This window comes from Pseudorasbora parva, chromosome 18, assembly GCF_024679245.1.
Source record: "Pseudorasbora parva isolate DD20220531a chromosome 18, ASM2467924v1, whole genome shotgun sequence".
Taxonomy (NCBI): Eukaryota; Metazoa; Chordata; class Actinopteri; order Cypriniformes; family Gobionidae; genus Pseudorasbora; species Pseudorasbora parva.
In genome coordinates, this window is record NC_090189.1 from 4,242,399 (window position 1) to 4,263,396 (window position 20,998).

The 20,998-nt window shown below is 41.1% G+C and overlaps 1 protein-coding gene across 1 annotated transcript in view; it reads right to left on the reverse strand.

Annotated features, from left to right (window-relative positions):
* LOC137046471 (zinc finger protein 850-like) overlaps positions 1 to 20,998 on the reverse strand; it is a 41,339-nt gene that overhangs the window by 2,049 nt on the left and 18,292 nt on the right. The window contains exons 2-3 of the mRNA XM_067423712.1: positions 20,407 to 20,526; positions 18,265 to 19,171 (exon numbers count right to left, since the gene is read on the reverse strand). Of these exons, the coding sequence (XP_067279813.1) occupies positions 18,265 to 19,171; positions 20,407 to 20,464 (965 nt within the window). The 5' untranslated portion in view covers positions 20,465 to 20,526. The remainder of the gene's footprint in view (positions 1 to 18,264; positions 19,172 to 20,406; positions 20,527 to 20,998) is intronic.

The window sequence follows — 20,998 nt, forward strand, 5'->3', positions numbered from 1 at the left end:
CCCGCTCTCGCGGTCCCTCGCCCTGCTGCCTGTCACACCACATACCCCCATCGCCCCTCGCAGGCCGGGGGGCACTCCCAAGATTGCGCTCTACTCCCTCCCCTCTCCCGGGGGGGCCGATCACGGCGGCCGCGGCACCTGGGGGTAAGGACAGAGAGGCGAGAGAAATGTAGACGGGAGCACGAGGAGCCCGCGGACGAGAGAGGGGAGAGAGGGAAAAAAGAAAGAAAGAGAAAAAAAAATTCTGGTCCGGTTCCCAGACACACTGCCGTTCGGCCCTCCGCCCGCCGAGATGCTCTTCCTCGCGGTGCTGTGCGATAGCACTGGACGCCTGGTGGGCAGCTCGATCCTCCTCCGCCCCCTGGCGGCCGGCGGTGACTCCTCCTTCTGAGGGACCCGGCAGCGAGCCCCGCGCTCCCTGCTCCTCCCCTCTCAGGCGGATGGCAGCAGGCTCCGGCTCACGGCAAGGCGTTCCCTCTCGGACGGCAGCCACCCCACCTCGACCCAGGGGCACGGCAGCGAGGTCTCTGTCCCACCTTCCTCGCTCCAGCACCATCGCCTCGGGCAGCCCTCGCGGTCCTCATTCATCCGCGCTGCCCGACCTCCTCAGCACCGCGATCCCCCTCAGCAGCGAGGGCTCCTCGACAGCATGTCCCTCCTTCCCCCCGGGTTTTGGCACCACTGTAATACTGTTCGTAGATGGGAAGGAAGGAGGCGGGAACCGGCGAACGTTTCCAAACTTTAATTCAACATAAATAAACAAAACGAAAGTAAAACCGCGGGCAGCCCCTCACGGGCGACTGCCCTCAAATACACAAAATAAAACGTGGGCAGCCCCTCACGGACGACTGCCCACTAACACAAACACACGTAAAACAAAACTAAACATAAACTCCAGGCCTGGTCCTCTCTCGTCTTCCGCAGCCCTTGCTCCTCCTTTTATGCTCCCGTCACATGGCAGCGAGACGAGACCGGTGTGCCACGCAGCTGGCACTCGTCAAAATTAATCACTGGCCCGCTCTCGCGGTCCCTCGCCCCGCTGCCTGTCACACCACACAGGTATACTATATCCATTCATTGTTTTATGTCAGTTTTTATCGTAATGTTGCTGGTCAGTCATTTAAGAGAATGAAGGAAAACACCAACCTGTTTACCTCAAGCTTTACAATAGTATGTCAGTAGATTCCCCTGGAGTAATTCCTCCTGCTTGATGCTGCTTCTCCTGTGGGAATAATTCCCAACATTTAAAGCTTTTTCAAATATCATCTTTCATGCAGAGTGGAATATAGCTGTCTGTTAATGTAAATAGTCTCAGTGTTTCCCACACGTAGACTAATTTGTGGCGGACCGCCACAGAATCAACGCCAGCCGCCACATATTGATTCATCATTCATTAATTTTTACGTTATTTAAAAGACGCGCGCATATTCGTTCAGCTGCATTTCCTTAGTTCTTTCTCCGGCCTTTTGCGCGTCTCTTACTCACTCACTCACTCACTCACTCACACACACACACACATTCGGTGCGTTGCATTCGACCGTAAATCTTTTATTGCATTTTGGCGCATTTAGTGTGACATAGCTTTTAGAACCAGAGCAGTTGAATAACAGAGTTGCGACACGCCTTCATCACGCGGCAGCGCGCGGTCACGGCGCTCTCAACAGTTCTAAACAAACCAGCGCGGTGTCAAACAATACAGACCAGTGTTTCCCAACCGGGATCCCGTGTAAAAGGTGCCGGGACGCACTTACACCACGGTTCATCTCACATTTGATGACGCATCTTTAATATGGGTTGTAACTTGAAAATAATGTTTTATGTATGTTTCTGTCGATGTGCTGACGCCTCAGTTATACACTACAACAACAGCGATTATAAAAGAAAAACGTGGGCAAAACTCTTTGTAAACTTTGTTCAATGCATGCGAGTGCTGCCGTACATCCGAATAGGACCAGTCATTTTCACCGTCATCACCCCTGTGTAGCCAGAGGACGCGAATGAGAAGATCTGTCTCTGTGCACTCGTCCCAAAGCGCACACCCGTCTCACCGCACGCAAATATTGAGTTATCTTTCAAATCTTGTGCTTGAACATACAAACTCATACAAAAAAGTATGTCAAAATGTCATAGCCTACTCTGTATATACCTTAAAGGTGCACTATGCAACTTTCCGTCCACTTTCAGTTTGATGACGCAAAGTGGGAGCGCAGCATCTTGAGATTCTCATCACAGCCGGTGGAAAATAGGACTCGGGCAGAAATCAAGTTCATGCATGCGGTTATTAACATTACTGTAGTCTAAAGCAGAGCAAGACCGAGTGTTGTGGACCTGATCACAGCTGCTGGAGCGATTGTTAAACAAATTCCCGCCTTGCAAATACCGGGACTTTTATTATGACGGGACGGGACACAGTCGCCGTGCACAGATCCGCTCGTCCGGTTATGATTTTGAGGTAATGCCGCTCTGTTTATCATATTAGATACATTTAAGTGTGTTTAAAACAATGTTATGACGTTACTCCGTGCGTTCACTTGTTCACACTGCTAAGAGTAAAGCGCTCCTGCCAAATAAAAGCCGAAACCGAGGGTAGCGCAGATATAACGCGATTGACAGGCGACTCCCTCAAATGCAATACTGAAACGTCCCGGTCCTTAGTTAAAAAAGCAATTTTCTCACAAATTACAAATAGTTGGAAACATCTGGGATATTGTAGGTACACAACTGAACAAAATATATAACACCGGCCTAGTGGTTTTTGGATATTTTACTGCAAAAATAATACATAGTGCACCTTTAAGTTAACTTTATACAGAAAATACGACGACTACCCTTGGGTTTTAAAGGGGCAGTAGCCTTTACTGCTGTCTGTTTAATGTCAAACAACAGATAAAGACATTACTTACTGCTCCTGATTGAATACCTTTTGTAAGTTTAATAAGGATTAATTTTTTAATTTTAACAGTTAAATATGCTGTTATTTTACATTTGATTACTTTATACCATTTCTCTACCTAAAAACTAATGTTAGACCCACCTGAAAAACCTTGTTTATTTCATTCTTATCTTTACTCAATAGTATTTATTTGTGCTGCTGCTTCTATTTAAGTTATTTGTTCTTATTTTCATTTGACAGTAGTCCTTTTTCCCCTGAACATAGCAAATACCGAACTGTACCGAAACGTGAACCTAAAACCGTGGTACAAAGCGAACCATCAGCGATCTGTACAGTACCTCTAGTGTAACTTATATGAGGGGGTGCCCTAGAATTTTGAAAAATTTCAAAGGGTGCCATGACTGAAAAAAGGTTAGGAAACGCTGGAATAGACAACAGCTTCACTATACAGGTATTTGCAGCAATTTTTGGTAAACAGTACAGCATTGATTACATAAACCTCATTTACAGTGTCATTTTAAAATGGAGAGTGACAGAGATGCAGAATTGTAATGTTATGCTCTTGTATTTAGCCCTGAGATATAGGTTAAAATAGAGAAATCCAATGCAAAGAGGCCAATTAGTCATTTTGTGGCCGGAAAAATATAAATAATAATTTCTAAATTATAATGCCATTACCCACAAAGAGCCTGTATGGCTCTTTAAAAAATAATAGTCAAGTTGCTTAAAGTATTGCAGAACATAACTGCGTACTTATTTGTAGGTTTTACATTTGAATACATGTTAGACATGGTCAAATACTAGATTTCTTTAAATAAGAATTGCTTTCGAATCTGTGGGAAACACTGAGTCTGCAAAGTTGCAATGTTGAAAGTGCATGACAAAAAAAATCATTGTCTCCCAAAAGAAAGGATCGACTCTGAACTGGCTGTCCGTCATAGGCGTAATTTGTGGGTGGGACATGTCACCACCACTTTTTTAAAACATCTTGCTTCACGGATGAACCTAACTAATACAAACAAAACCTCTCTGGTTAACTAGAAGAGTATCATTTTGTTTGTTTGTTAAATAAAAGGCGATCTAGTGCTCGTTGCCGCTGTTATTAGTGGTGCAGATTTCTCTCGCGGCTCATGCAGTCTTCGTGAGACGGCATTGGGCCAAGTTTAAAGTTTGGTGAAGGGGAGATTATGTTGTGTGTGTGTTTTTTTTAGGGGTTGGGCTTGGCTTAGTTACAGTGAAAGAAACTCTTAATGATTCAGCATACCAAGACATTTTGGACAATTTCATGCTCCCAAATTTGTGTGAACAGTTTGGGGATGGCACCTTCCTGTCCCAACATGACTGCGCACCGGTGCACAAAGCGTCAGTCCATAAAGACATGGATGAGTGAGTTTGGTGTGGAGGCACTTCATTGGCCTCCACGGAGTCCTGACCTCAACCTGACAGAACAACTTTGGGCTTAATTACATCTCTCTGGCAACTGAGGATTGTGTTAATTGGGGACATGAGAGTGCAGGCAAACACATTATCCTGACTTTCCAGCAGATGTTAGACAGCGACAGATTTGTTGCATGTGATATTTCACAGAGTAGTGCTGCGCCTTCTGAGAATATAGTCCACGGTGTGTATGCTTATAAGATGGCTGTGTTTCATGTAACCTTGTTATTTGTACACGCTGTGACTATACATATCTCAACATGTAAATAGGAAAATGGTGGCATTATTTAGTCACTTATAGAGCAATAGGCTAGCTGGAGCCATATACCTCCCGTCTTTGTGCTAAGTTAAGCTAGCAGTGGTGTGTGTCAGACTGAGTTATGGGATGTACGGAGATGAGAATGGTATGTATGGACTTATCTAACTCTGGGGGATACTGAAAACAATGTGCAGCTTTTAATGGGGCAGCAATGATATGATAGATACGAGAGAACAAGATAGGCTTCTAATAATCGCTCAGTGCACGAAACCATATGAAACGCTTCAAATCAGAGCGACACAAAGCCCTTCTGTGCATCCATGATGCAGAATGATATGCTTACAGCAACACAGAGTAAGAGTTGCAGCACTAGTGCACATTGAAGAGGTCACTGCACAGAGAGATGTTGGGCGCTCAAATCCTAGTCTATGATGTATCTGTCCAACAGTTTACTGATCATTTGTTTCTTCACAGTTTTACATTCCAGTTATTGTGCGTGTGATGCTAATGAGTCCTTGTGTTGTCACCCAATAGCGAGTACAACATAGTTCAGAAACATAATAAACCATTATGTATTAGCTATAAATTCAAATTTACAGCCCTTTATTTACAGAACAAGTATTATAATGGGAATATATTATCTTGGAGAGTTTTACCTGTTGACTGTCGTAACCGAATGTGACAGTGTTGCAGTTTGAATGCTGAACGGAGATGATTGACAGCTGCAGCGGAGGGAAGACGAGTTTCCGTCAACTTTAATTTAAAGGTCCCGTTCTTCACGATTCCATCTTTCAAACTTTAGTTAGTGTGTAATGTTGCTGTTAGAGCATAAATAATACCTGTAAAATTATAAAGCTCAAAGTTTAAGGCCAAGCGAGATATTTTATTTAACAGAAGTTCCCTTTCAAAGCCTACAGCGAACGGCCGGTTTGGACTACACCGCTGCACTTCCTGCTGTGATGACGTCACTAGAACCGTTTGTTGACTAACCCTCCGCCCACAAGAACACGCAAAATAGGGGGCGTGATCTTGTTGCTCTCCCACGTGGAGAAGAGCGAGCATTCAGCGCTGGCATCTCCCCGTTATGGTAAGAGGCGGGACCTTTCCGGGCAAAGTGCGCTAAGCTGCTCTCCAATCACAACACGGGAAGCGCTGGCCCAATCAGAACTCGCTACGCATTTCTGAAGGAGGGACTTCATAGAACAAGGAAATCATCAGGCCGTTTTTAGGACAGAGGAAACAGCGCTGTACAGATAAGTCTATTTATAAAAAATACTGTGTTTTTTTACACGCAAAACATGAACTCATGTTATATTGCACACTGTAAACATAATCAAAAGCTTCGAAAACATGCGAAGAACGAGACCTTTAATGATGGAAATAATACTAATATAATATCTTGGTCCTGACCTTGTACCAGCAAATCATAATATATTATTTAATTATCACGACATGCCGAATCTGAGCAATTGTCTGCCTGTCTGAGTTTTGTCGACAGACGGAGGCGGCCGTCTTGTAATTCTCTATGCAGGAAAAACCCTGTATAACATTATAAACCAAAAATATCCTAACTTCCAATAATCTCATCAGAGATCTCACCAGTGAGACGGAAAGGCGCAGCGCCAAACACTGGTCTCAGGGAGAAATGTGTTGCAGTGGCAGATACCTCAGATATTAAAAGATGCACAGCCAGAAGAAACACTAGCGTTTCACCTGTGCGCATTGGAGCTCAGTGTTCTGATTCACTGTATTTTTACAACGGGGTAATTGTGTTGCAATAGCTTACACACAGCACAAGAAAGCTTGATTTTGAATGGTAAATTGAATTTAAAAAGACGAGTAAACAGTAATAAAATAAGAACAAATAAACAGATATAGAAAAGCAGCATATAGACTGCTTTATTTTTTCAGGTAGGTCTAACATTCAGATAAGAAACTGAATAAAAAAATGCATAGTAATTACATTTAAAACAACATTGGATAATGTTCTTTGTAAAAAATTCAATAGCGTACAGATGAAACTATTAAAGTTACTCAAGTTGATCAGTCAAGAGCAGTTGATCGTTTGTCTTTTTGTAGTCTGAATAACAAATGACTGCGGTCCCTTTAAGACTAACGGACGCGTGGATCCTGAACACTGTTCCTGTTACTCGTTCTTCCTGAACTGTTTGCGACTGTGTTTACGTTAATACTCTTCCAGATGTGCACTGATAATTCTTTGAGTGTATTTGACCAATAATAAGCTGGAAAAAGAAGCAAATGTTTGCACTTGTATCTTGTCAGAGGCGGCTTTATTACGGTAGGCTATGTGTGTGTGTGCGCTTCAGATGTGAGCACGAAATCTGCGGGGATTAGTAGAATTAATTTATGTGCAATCCCACACGAAATTCAGACCGATCACACACTAACACTAACACACTGTCATCATGAGAAAAAAGTCCAGCAGAACGCGCCTTCGCCGTGCTCAGAGGTTAACCGGGCTGAGTGAGAATATGCCGGTGTGTGTCAACTCGCTTTCGGTCGGAGAGGAGAGCGCAGCTGGTATCGATACTGTAAAAACTGAGAATCGTATAGTTTCAGATATTCCAGTATCGATACATATCGAAATATCGATATTTTTGACAACACTACTTAATAATCAGTACTACAACTACACAGTTTAGAACATCATCTATATACAATAATGATCATACATTATGACTAGCGCATACGCATTATAAATGAACTTGCCATAACGATCCACCATCCAGTACGTATTGGATCTGATCCAGCAACGTCATCGTGCTACAGGCTGCAGCGAGGGGTGTCTCAGAGAGGGGGGACTCAAAATGTTTCTTAACTTAAAACGCTTTTCTTTTTTGCCTGTTTGCATTTTTAGCGTTTTACTACTAAAAGATGCACAGCCAGAATAAACACTAGCGTTTCACCTGTGCGCATTGGAGCTCAGTGTTCTGATTCACTCAGCTCATATTTGGGGTGGGGGGTGGGGGGGGTGCGCGTTGCAAAACTGACGTTAAAAACCCCCAGCACGCACTAAGGCTGTGCTATATTGAAGAAAAATGCAATATGCAATATATTGTTAAATAATGTCATATTCGATATGCAATACAATATTGCTATGTGTGTAAAATCTATTTAAATTATATTTAAAAAAAAAACTATTTAAAAACTGAGAATTATATTATTTAAGTGTTTCACATTCTTTCTAGGAAAAGAAAGCATCCCTACAACTTCTGAAAGCGGCCAGCAGTGTTTTTAGCCAAAATTTATGTCACAAATCTGACAATATAATTTTAACATAGGGCTGGGCGATATGGCCCAAAAAAATTATCACGATATAATTTTCCATATCAGTCGATATCGATAAATAACACGATAAATGTAACATTTTTATTTCTTTAAAATTTAAAGGCATATTTTTGCTCATGAGTGAAATATGTAGAAAACAGACAGTTAACTGTGGTTTTAAACTATCCTTTATTGTCAAAACATGATAAACACTTCCCAAACAGGTGAACAATTTATTAAAACTGAGGTAAGTTTATTTATTCAAATATTAATTGTGGTAAGCATTTTATTTTTATTCTACACTGTATATCAATAACATCACTTAATTGAATTGTGTAAGTAGTAAAACACTAAAAATGCAAACAGGCAAAAAAGAAAAGCGTTTTAAGTTAAGAAACATTTTGAGTCCCCCCTCTCTGAGACACCCCTCGCTGCAGCCTGTAGCGTGATGACGTTGCTGGATCAGATCCAATACGTACTGGATGGTGGATCGTTATGGCAAGTTCATTTATAATGCGTATGCGCTAGTCATAATGTATGATCATTATTGTATATAGATGATGTTCTAAACTGTGTAGTTGTAGTACTGATTATTAAGTAGTGTTGTCAAAAATATCGATATTTCGATATGTATCGATACTGGAATATCTGAAACTATACGATTCTCAGTTTTTACAGTATCGATACCAGCTGCGCTCTCCTCTCCGACCGAAAGCGAGTTGACACACACCAGCATATTCTCACTCAGCCCGGTTAACCTCTGAGCACGGCGAACGTGCGTTCTGCTGGACTTTTTTCTCATGATGACAGTGTGTTAGTGTTAGTGTGTGATCGGTCTGAATTTCGTGCGGGATTGCACATAAATTAATTCTACTAATCCCCGCAGATTTCATGCTCACATCTGAAGCGCACACACATGGCCTACCGTAATAAAGCCGCCTCTGACAAGATACAAGTGCAAACATTTGCTTCTTTTTCCAGCTTATTATTGGTCAAATACACTCAAAGAATTATCAGTGCACATCTGGAAGAGTATTAACGTAAACACAGTCGCAAACACTTCAGGAAGAACAGTAACAGGAGCAGTGTTCAGGATCCATGCGTCCGTTAGTCTTAAAGGGACCGCAGTCATTTGTTATTCAGACTACAAAAAGACAAACGATCACACTGCTCTTGACTGATCAACTTGTGTAACTTTAATAGTTTCATCTGTACGCTATTTAATTTTTTACAAAAAACATTATCCAATGTTGTTTTAAATGTAATTACTATGCATTTTTTTATTCAGTTTCTTATCTGAATGTTAGACCTACCTGAAAAAATAAAGCAGTCTATATGCTGCTTTTCTATATCTGTTTATTTGTTCTTATTTTATTACTGTTTACTCGTCTTTTTAAATTCAATTTACCATTCAAAATCAAGCTTTCTTGTGCTGTGTGTAAGCTATTGCAACACAATTACCCCGTTGTAAAAATACAGTGAGATAGCAAAAATTTGTGAGATAATAGGCTATAAATAGTAATTGATCAATTGATCAATAATTGTTCAAATCAAAACGATGCCCAACCCTAAGGAACATGCTGGCCACATGAATTTTTAGTAAAAAAATAACAAGTTCTGTTGTCATATTAAGCATCTTATCTTTTTTTTTTTTACTGTGGTATCGATTTAGTATCGATATATCGATATTTAAGAATGGTATCGTATCGAAGTCATAATTTTGGTATCGTGACAACACTAGTATTAAGAAATTATTGATTAATAAATCATCTTTTCATAAATGTGATGCTTAAATTATCCTAGTTTCGCTGTACATGCATGCAAAAACAGTTAATTTTTATATATTCTGATCGTACTTGCTGTTGAGTGGAAGGAAAAATGAGTCAAGTAATTGTCTCTGTAATTTTAATCCTCGATGCAACACGATCTGTAAAGAACTTTAAAATACCAGCCTACACATTCATGGAAAAATGCAAAACGTGTGTCCTGATGGCGTGTGCATGTTATTAATCGTTATTTTTGCGCGAGCGGTTTGAGTATTTATCCAGCAAAACTCTTGTGCGTTCAATGTCCCCAAAACTCTTCTGCGCATGCGTATATGACGTCCAGTACGCGTTGGATCTGATCCAGTACGTCATCGTGCTACAGGCTGCAGCGAGGACTTCTTGCCCTCTCTTGCATCACAGTGGATTGGTCCACTGTGCATCGCTCTCTCTCTCTCACTCACACACACACACGCCCATCTCACCGACGCCGACAAACACACACCTCACCTACAGTGGGCCGGTCGGGAGATGAGGGAGAGAGAGCAAAGTTCAGTATTTGCAGATCTCCAGAGCTAGTCTATTTTATTCATTTTAAACATCGGATGATATTATTTCTCTTTTGATACAGGCGATGCTGAGTCATTAATACATCACCAAAGACAAACAATTATGATAGTGATGTACAAGTCTGATGTTTTAGTGATTATAGTTTGGTAGCGTTAGCTTGCAAGTCACCCACTACAACTAACAAGGTAATAAGCCTGCTGTGCGTGATTATAGTTTATAGATTTACTGCTGTGTTGGGCTTAATGTTATATGGAAGAACTTCGAAGAAGCACGATAATAAATTCCGCAGGGTGAACCTATGATAAGCAGCCCATGCACGTCGCTCTGTTTTATGTCGGATGGGATCGCTAAAATATCTCCAAACCACTGAAGTTGAGCGAACTAACTTGTCAACGATATCTGTGTCCTCCGAGCTGGTTGTGAGCGCTGACTTTTCTTCACTATTGCTCATTTTTATCTCTCCGTTTCATTCCGATCCTCCAAGCCTGTCAGCCACAGACTGTAAACAACAGCGCGTGCAGCAGCCAGGAGCCCGGTCTGCAATACGCATGCGCAGCATTACGCATAACGCGTAAGCATTATATCGAGAATTTATCGAACTGTTCTTATCGTTTTATCGAGGAAAATTACATCGTGATAGTTATCGTTTTATCGCCCAGCCCTATTTTAACATCAGTGTAAACAATCAAAAAATATAATGCAAATATTTAAATACCATTAACTCTTTGCTTGACTTGGTAATATAGTTATATCAACCTACAAACTGAACATCAAGAAAATCCAGACAAACAAAGACTCCTGAACTGGAGTCAGAAGAAGAAGAAAACTTAAAGTATAACCAACTGTGTGTTTACATGAATACTCATCAAGACATTTTGACAGAACTGTGTGTGTTGACAGTTTTGAGTGTGTAACAAGAAACTAAACAGAACTGAAGAGATCACACTTTCAGAGATGCGGCCTGTGTGCACGTTTCGGTGTGTGTGTGTGTGTGTGTGTGTGTGTGTGTGTGTGTGTGTGTGTGTGTCAGACAGCATGAGACTGCAAGGAGTTGTTTTTCACAAGTAACTGCGTTTAATAACTCTTTATAACATCAAGCAAGTCACATAAGTAACAGTCATGTGCCCGGTCTATTCTACATGCGTAGACCTAAAACGTACACTTTTCACAATGTTGAAGTAACCTATTAAAATCATTCAGATATTGCGTGCCGTTGTGATATGCATATTGCGATATGTACATTTGCAATATTTCGATAATAATGATATATTGCACAGCCCTAACGCGCGCCTCTGCATCCAAAGATGCACGACTTTGAGCCGAATCTGCCTGAGTAGACAAATATTAGTAAATCGCACAGGCAACCAGTTTGCACGTCTAAATCAGTCGATGATCTGGTTTTCAGTCTAAAACAGTAGCGTCAAGTTAATGCCTCGTCCAATTGGGGAGATGCACACGCAGTCAGCGGAGCCTTGCACTGCGGTGCCAGGCGAAAGTATAAACAAGGCTTTAGGCAGTCATTCATGATGTGGGTAAGAAGTTAAATGTTACTGTTTACTAGGGTTGGCACCGTATTTTTAAGGGCACCAACCGAATTACGTTGGTCCTATTGAGTAGCCTACCGATTCACATTAAATTAAAGACTGATAACGCATCTAGTCAGTGCCGTTTCTAGGCATAGGCAAACTAGGCGGTCGCCAAGGGCGCCAACAGCTGGGGGGCGCCAGTGAGCCTCCGCCCCAACAAGATTTTTTAGTTATTTCATATATATTTATTATTAATATTTCGTACTTTTGCTATTTCGAGGCATTATGATTAGTTGCGATTATTGGAGTGAAGTCGCCATGGTGATAGTGGCGCTGCTGTAATGAAATGAGATCATGTAGAGGGCGGCAGGGAACGCCGTCATCACTGCTTTAGTTTTATCATCATGAAGAGGTCAAAGCCATCAGGGGCTCAGTATCGTAAAAAGAAAAAAGAGGAAATATAAAAAAAGAAAGTGAAATATACAGGTATGTTAGTCTACTTATTGGTTACTTGTTCTCTACTAAGCTGGTCGCTCTATCATAACATTGAGCAAAACATTACACTGAATATTAGTACTGGACGAACCACACGCCATGCTCATTTCAGGTGCAGAACATTATAGCAGTTAATTTAAATAAAAAAAACATTACATCAGAGATAGCTGTTTAGTGTAAATTGATCAAGTAATACTGTCATAACCATGGGGGTCACTAGGCCATTTTTATGAACTTATGCAAAATAACGCATGTGTTTTTCAGAGGAGTAAAGTCATTGGTTAATTTGGAGATTTGGGTCATATTTGCTGATTCTCCAACCCAATCTGGCAACACTGAACCCGGTTGATCCCATAGGCACAAACAGGTAAAGTTATATTACACACTGCATTACAGGTAATAGTCGGATAACAGCATAATAACAAACAATATTAACTGATTAACACATCTTTGTTAAACAGTTAATAAATATTAACCATGTTAACTGGCAGAAAAATTGTTTTGCTCATTACCAAAAGTAACCAAACTATTTATTGGCCTTATGTATCATTGATATTGCAACGGTTTTAGAAAAGCAATAATAAAGATCTGTAATAAATAATGCCCATATTATAGTAGAAACCAGCAGACGCTGCAGTCTTTCTTTCTCTGACAGAACCCAATCGGTTACCAGCACGAAAACACACATCCCAGATTCCCAGTATCGATTGTGGCAGAAACCGATCAAGTGACCTCTAAATCTCAAGTAATGTTTAACGTTATTCGGCAAACGAGTTCGTCCCGCAGAAAGCGAGCGTTAACGCCATTAGCTCGCACGTTGTAACGTTGGGTCCGCCCGACGGGAGAATAATCCAGAGAGAAAGTCAAATAGAAAACAAACTCACGCGTGTTGTGGGTCTAAATGTGCGGCTGAAATGCACAGCGCCTCGGGAACCGACAGGGAGTTTTTCCTTCGTTAGTGGGATAGGATTGTGTCCTCAGTTTCTTTCTGCGAACGTTTGTTTCCGTCATTCGCGGCGCTCTGGACTCGTTGAGGTAAAGAAGCTTCTGATTGGTCAGCGTCAGACGACGCTCGGACAACGGCGCCAAACTGGGCGGAGCAGATTTAACTTCAGGTGTATTCGACATCGGCTGCGGCTGGATGCATGCGATCGGCGAGAGTAGCCGAGTGCAGGCGGGGAGGAGCTGCAAAAGGAGACGTGAAGTCGGACACTTTCTGCTTCCCGCGGTGACTCTTGCGCTGTGTTTGCAAACTTTATCACAGCTGAAGTTAAATAAATGCAATATTTCTCAAATACACAGATGTTTCAAATGACATTTTCATTCAATACTTTATGTACTGCTTAATAAAGCGTCTATTTGGACAAGATTAAAGTTCAACAAAGTATCAATGAAGTGTTGTCAACGGTTTTTATCAGTTTTAGTTTGATAAACATAACAATATAACATCACGACTACATGAAAAGACGTTTTACTGTTGTAAATTAAGGGGGGGGGGGTGAAACACTCAGTTTCAGTCAATCTCATGTCAATCTTGAGTACCTATAGAGTAGTATTGCATCCTTCATATCTCCGAAAAGTCTTTAGTTTTATCATATTTATAAAAGAAATATGGGCTGTACCGAGTCTTTCCGGAAAAAACCGAGCACCTGGAGGCGTATCGAGTGGGCGGAGCTAAAGAATGACGAATGTGCACAAAGCGGTGACGTCCTCAAGCGTGGAGAAACCCATCGCTATCTCAGCTAATACAGATAATGATCCACAATCAAATCTGAGGCTGAAATAAATTGAACAGGAGAAACGGCAACATCAGGATGTCCGTCTCTGTGGTATGTACTGTATTTAGGGGCCTTTGTGTGTCTTTACGCGCAGTTTATGAGGACATGATTTGGTTTATGGACTATTGTATGTGACTAATGTTAGACCTTAGAGGTAGCAAGCAAAACGGTTTTGCACGTCAGAGTCAGAATAGTGTAACGTTATACAGAACAACAATGGAGTAACCGTTAGCGCATTTGAATGACGAAGCACGCGATCGTATCGTTTACTGATGTTTACTCATGCGACGAGCCAATAGCAGAGACATTTGAAGTTGATTTACTCACCGGCTGCTTCCAAAGCAGGACCGAACCTTTATCGCTGGGACCGCTCCGTCAAAAACACGCTTCTTTGGTATGATTTGGTGAAGTCCTGTGACAGCAGTGACTGTAGAGATCCACTTTGAGACGCGACTGAAGCGATGTTGTGAAGCTTCCCGTCATTTCTGCGTTCAAATCGGTTCAAATGCAGCGCTGCCTTCCCAGAATGCTGTGCTGAAGCGTTGAAGTCGCTCGACGTCACCCATAGGAATAAAGTGGAGCGCCGCGCGTCATAAGTGTTTACGGACGACTGGATCTGCACCTGAGAGACTGTTTACGGCGTGCATTTCCTCTCTCTCCCTCTAGTTACGTGCGCGCGCACCCTACCGGGAGAAGAGCCCATACGGCCCATACAAGGACCTTCCGATCTATTTAACGTCAAGTAGACCCATACTCGAAAAAAACTCGCCGAAACTTGTGAGAAACCGGAAGGAGTATTTTTAACACAGAAATACTCCATCAAACGTCCAACATTAGTTTTTGAAACTTTGTCTATGTTTAGGATGGGAATCCAAGTCTTTAAAGGTGTAAAAAGCTCAGTATGCATGAAACAGCATTTCACCCCCCCTTTAATGATTTATGAGCATTAGCATAACATAAGGTTTTAGAATAAACACGAAACACACGTGATCCATGCGGTGAATCTCGCCAATGTGTCGTAATCAGGGCTCTTGCAGCCGCCAAAAGGCTTGTTCGACTTCACCTAGCGATGCGCAGACCGATCGGCGGCTGACTTGAAGCAGTGCATGCCGGTTAGAAATGTTGTCCGACTTGAGACAGCGCCGACGGCACGTGACTGTGACGTATGTCAACAAAGTACCGCGAGAGCGATTCGAGAGCAGCCGCTGATGCAGCCGCTGCAGATTCTCAAGGGGGACTGCGGGATACAAGAGCTCTGATGACGACACAGCTGATCCACGATTGGCCGATTCACCGTATGACAGCGAACACGTGCGTTTCGTGTTTATTCTAAAACCTTACCTTATGCTAATGCTCACAAATCATTTATTTATAACAGTAAAACCTCTTTTCATGTAGCCGCGATGTTATATCATCATGTTTATCAAACTAAAACTGATAAAAACCGTTGACAACACTTCATTGATAGTGTATGTTTATATGTTGAACATTAATCTTGTCCAAATAGACGCTTTATTAAACAGTACATAAAGTATTGGATGAAAATATCATTTGAAACATCGGTGTATTTGAGAAATATTGCATTTATTTAACTTCAGCTGTGATAAAGTTTGCAAACTCAGTGCAAGCGTCACCGCGGGAAGCAGAAAGTGTCCGACTTCACGTCTCCGTTTGCAGCACCGGCTGCATCACCAGCTGCTCTCGAATCGCTCTCGCGGTACTTTGTTGATATACATCACAGTCACGTGCAGTCGGCGCTGTCTCAAGTCGGACAAAATTTCTAACCAGCATGCATCATAATAATACATTCAAAAGAGTGCTTGAGTTCTTGAGTTTAATCTTTATCACACATGCTGTTTAAAAAATTACTAAATGTATATAATGAGCGAGTATATCATGAAGATTTTTTCCAAACCGTGTTTTTGTCTTATCCTGACTCACTATGCTACACATCAAATAAGTGTTTTAAATAATTTATATTCCCGCTGGAGATTAGCAAAGTACCTGCGCGACTCGCCATAGACACAAACAGAGTCCAAAAGACAAGTTGATATTAAGTAACAATGTTTTAACCACAACACTGTCTATTTCGTGAAAATCAAAGCCACACCAAGGGTCTCATTTATAACCATTGCGTATGCAGAAAACAGGCCCAGAAAGAGGCGTGCGCTACTTCTGATGCACAAGTTGTGATTTATAAAAACAAACTTAACTGGGGAATGTGCGCACCTGCACGCAAACTCTGACCCATGCGTACAAACTCTTTTACTAGAGTGAGAAAAGTAAGGCCGGGGACACACTGCAAGCGTGTCGTGAGCGTCTCAGCTGCGTGGCGTGTCCGTTTTTATTTCGGCTCCTATGTTAACTGTTTAGAACTTGCATACTGCCTGCGTGACACGCGTGGTCCGAGCCGTGCGGAAAACAACCATATAGAATCAATTATAGAAGAGACGCCTATTTTTCACGCGACACGCGAGGGTGTTGGAAGCGTTTCCAGGCAAAATAGAATAGGAAAAGATGTTTATATGCCGCTTTGACACGAATACATATTAACAAATTACATTTTCATGTTTGAAAGGCTGTAGGTTAACATAAATGCAGATATAGGTCTAATTGCAATAATAAAAAACAACATAATTATCGATTTTGAAATATTAAACCTGTCAATACAGAACGAAATATTCTGTAGCCTATTTTGCCGTCAATACCATAGATATGTATGGCCAATAGTCTACTGCGGACGTTGTCTTTGCTGTATCAATAGGCAATATATTTATATTTAACATGAAGTATAGGGCTTCCCTGTATATTAATAGCAGCAGCAGCAGAGCCGCGTCAGACACGCTTCTGGTGTGCAAAGACAGAGAAAATGCCAGGCAGCCGCCCCGCGGATAACACGCAACAGAAACGCCACGTTCACACCACGCTTGCAGTGTGTCTCCGGCCTAATGAAGAAAGAACAATTTAAAACTCTTTCATTTTGATATACACATTTACATTAATCTTCTAGTTTCATTAATGGCGATATGAACTGAAATTACATAAAGTCATTACTTAGAATTTAAACATGCTACGATTGCTCAGCACAATATGGCCGTTTTCTGATTGGCTTAAGTAGACGGTGGGTGGAGTCTACCTATTTGTGGATTTGTGTGAGCCTAGACGCTAGAAATGTTTCAAAATCCACGCACTGTGCTGCGGTTTACAATTGTGCAAGAGGAGATCCACCAATGCAGAGGAAGCCATCAACAAATGCACAGGAAGCGATTCAAAAATGAATGCAAGGCAGAGTTGTGTGTTTGTGGCATAAAAATGTGTGGATATTTTTTTTATATTCAAAAATGTCATTGTATTTATTTGGGAATGTAGTTCACTTTTGTGAAACTCCTGCATAATTTGTGGATCTCATTCTATTTATTTGATTTATTTCATTTTTGTGAATCTTTTTACATTTATTTTTGTATAACCATCTATTTGTTAGGAATAATGCAACAATTCTTACCCCATAGATAAAGTCAATTTATGAGGAAAAGGCCATTTGTTTATATCTCGCAATTGCTACTTTATATCACGCAATAAAAAAAATGCAATGACAGCAAAAGATGAACCCAGAGTAGACATTAAGCAAAGAAAATAAATATTTTAATGCAAAACAAGTGTTTGAAGTTCAGTAAAGCTCAATCATATCATTATAATCACGTTACAGCGGTTGAGAAAAGAAAAGGGCAATGCTTGACCAAACTGTCGCCAGATTCAATGCCACTAGACATTAAGAAATCATGTTAATTTCAAATACATATATCACTGACAACAGTAGTCCGGCCAGGATATTGTCATTTAAAAGAAGTTGTTACAGCCCTCAACTGATGTTGATGTTGACATGTGTTTTGGCCTGAAGCTCCGCCCTCTACCTATCGATCAATCATGAAGTCAGTAGTGTTTCAGCATCCGGGTTGCCAGCTCGGCTCTAGTAAACCACAGCTGTAGATCTACAAACGTTCCTGCAGCCAATCTGGCAACCTCGAGTCAGGGAGAGGGGGATACACTGCTCTACATTAATTTGGAAGTGATTGCAGTACTAGTTGGCTACAATCTTACATATACTTCCTTTAAATCTCTGTATTAAAACAATCTGAACTTCAAATTATTTGTACATCATGGGTTTAATGTGAACTTTGCTCACTTCAGGCAATGTTTTTTCTCATGAGTTTTTAGATGATATGATCGGGTGAAACTCTTCCCACATGAAGAGCACGGGTACGGCTTCTCTCCAGTATGAACTCTCTTGTGTGTTTTCAGGTTTCCTGACAGAGAGAAACTCTTTCCACAGTCTGAACACTTGTACGGTTTCTCTCCAGTGTGAACTTTCTTGTGCTCTTTCAAGGATGATGATTGGGTGAAACTCTTCCCACATGAAGAGCATTCATACGGTTTCTCTCCAGTGTGAATTCTCTGGTGTTGTTTTAAATTGTTGGATGAAGTGAAACTCTTCCCACATGAAGAGCACTGGTACGGCTTCTCTCCAGTATGAACTCTCTCGTGTATTTTCAGGTATTCGGCCTTAGAGAAACTCTTTCCACAGTGTGAGCACTTGTACGGTTTCTCTCCAGTGTGAACTCTCTGGTGTGATTTTAATTGGTTACATTTACTGAAGGTCTTCCCACAGTCTAAGCACACACAAAGATTAACACCAGTATGAATACGCTCATGCTCTTTTAAACTCTGTTGTACTGAAAAAGTCTTTCCACAAAAAGAACAAAAGTGAGGCTTCACAGCAACATGAACTGCAAGGTGTCTACTTAAGTTTGACTTGACAAAAAATGTTTTCTCACACTGATCGCAGCTGAATGCTCTCACTCCAGAGTGATAGCGCAGATGATCTTTGAGATGACCTTTCTGAGTGAAACTCTTTCCACACTGAGAGCATGTGAACGGTTTCTCTCCAGTGTGAATCCTCATGTGTCTGTTAAGGTTTCTTTTCTTAATGAAACTTTTTCCACACTGAGAGCAGGTAAAAAAAGATTCTTTTACTCCAGTTTTTCCAGCTCGTTTTTGCATGAAACACTTTTCAGTTTGTTGAATAACTGCGTTTCCATCTTCATCTTTGAAATGCTGAGGTTTTTGAAACTGATGCTGTTTGTCTTCATTCACTTCCATCAGGTCTAAAATAAACATGTACAAATGGTAAAATTTAAAAAAAGAAGAAATAGGAACAACAAGAAAGATTTGTCACTATTAGGAATTTTTTTTCTTTTTTTTTCTTTTAAAGATGCTCTAAGTTTTTCACTTTACTAAAACATAAAAATACCATTAAATTCTTGCAGATATGTAGGAAACAACTCTACAGCGAGTTATTCTACTTTGAAATGTGCGTTCCGTATGGAAATGTCTGTTTTTGTTTTGGTCTGTGCGATACCACCAGTGTTGCCAACTTAGCGACTTTGTCGCTATATTTAGCGACTTTTCAGACCCCTCTAGCAACTTTTTTTTTTACAAAAAAGCAACTAGCGACAAATCTAGCGACTTTTTGGACAAATGTCAGCTACTTTACAAATGTCGCCAGCACTGTCCTGCGAGCACGAGGTCTTGTTTTCTCCCTGCTGTCACTCCTCTGCATCTACCCTGTTCAGTGAATGGCTGAGGAGTTGCAGCGGATGCCGCTGAACACACACAGCAGCTGACAGACGTGAATTAGCGAGCTACACAAGCACACAGGGTTGCCAAAGATTTCTGCTTCCTTTGTTTTTATTTTTAAAGAAATTAGTTTGAACCGTTATGAGTTCCATTCTTTTCTTGTGCTTATTACTTATATTACCATCACAGAGCTTTACTTCATCCAGTTTCTCAACTCAGATTTTACTCTCATATAATCATTTTGTAATTCAATACATCATACTCCTTCTAATGTCTAAAAGGTATAGGAAATGAAAACGTGGCTATTATATTATTTTTAAATACAGCAAGAGAGCACAGATTAGGAGAAAAAACATTCGGCAGGCAGAAAGCAAGGACGGTGTGGTGACGTCACGGATATGCTGATTGACGCATTACGTCATCTAGCGACATTTAGCGACTATTTTCCAAGGAAAGGCTTTAGCTACTTTCCTTGGAAAATAGTTGCCAACATTGGATAACACAAGCCGCCAATTTACCCAATAGTATTTCAACACCACAGGTGGCAAGTTGGTGAAAACAAAACGTATCGCTGCCATAGAAGGCAGAAAACAAGTTGTGTCAGAGATCACAGATTCTAACCGACCTAAAAAGCCTCAGCATCCATCAAATAATCTCTATGAATGGGATCACATTAAAACATGCATAAATTAACTCTGGACTGCAGTACTAAACCTTTTATGTTCCTCACCAGTCATTTAAGGGAATGAAGGAAAACACCAACCTATTTGTTCCTCTGTCTCTTCATCTTTTATTCTGCAGGATTCTCCCTCAAACTTCATCTTTACAACAGTATGTCAGTAGTTTCTTCAGGAGTAATTCCTCCTGTTTGCTTCTTCTTTTCCTGTGGGAAGATGGGCATATTTCCAGCATTTAAACTCTCATGAACAGCTCTGTAAGCGGCTTTACTGACTGAAGGTGTGAATTGTGATCGCTGTGGCTCATTTAGCAGATGATCGTCACACTTACAATCACTCTTGATTATTCATAGTTTAAGTGAATTTTAAGGGTTGATTACCGTAAACAGACATCAATTAAAGATGTGAATGTGAGCAAAACAGACGAATGAATAGTTTAAAATTCAGATAAATGAAAACGTACCCATCTAGTTATTTGTATCACTAAATACTGTACATAGTATTTTTCAAAATCTTCAAACTGCAGCTCTTGTGGGGTGTATCCGGTCTGCAGTGGTCAGTATCTATTAAAAGTCCTCCAAAGAAGGAACAGTGGCGAACTGGTGACAAGGTCATCATGGGCGGCCAAGGCTCATTAATGCAGGTGGGGAGCAAAGGCTAGCCTTGTGGTCCAATCAG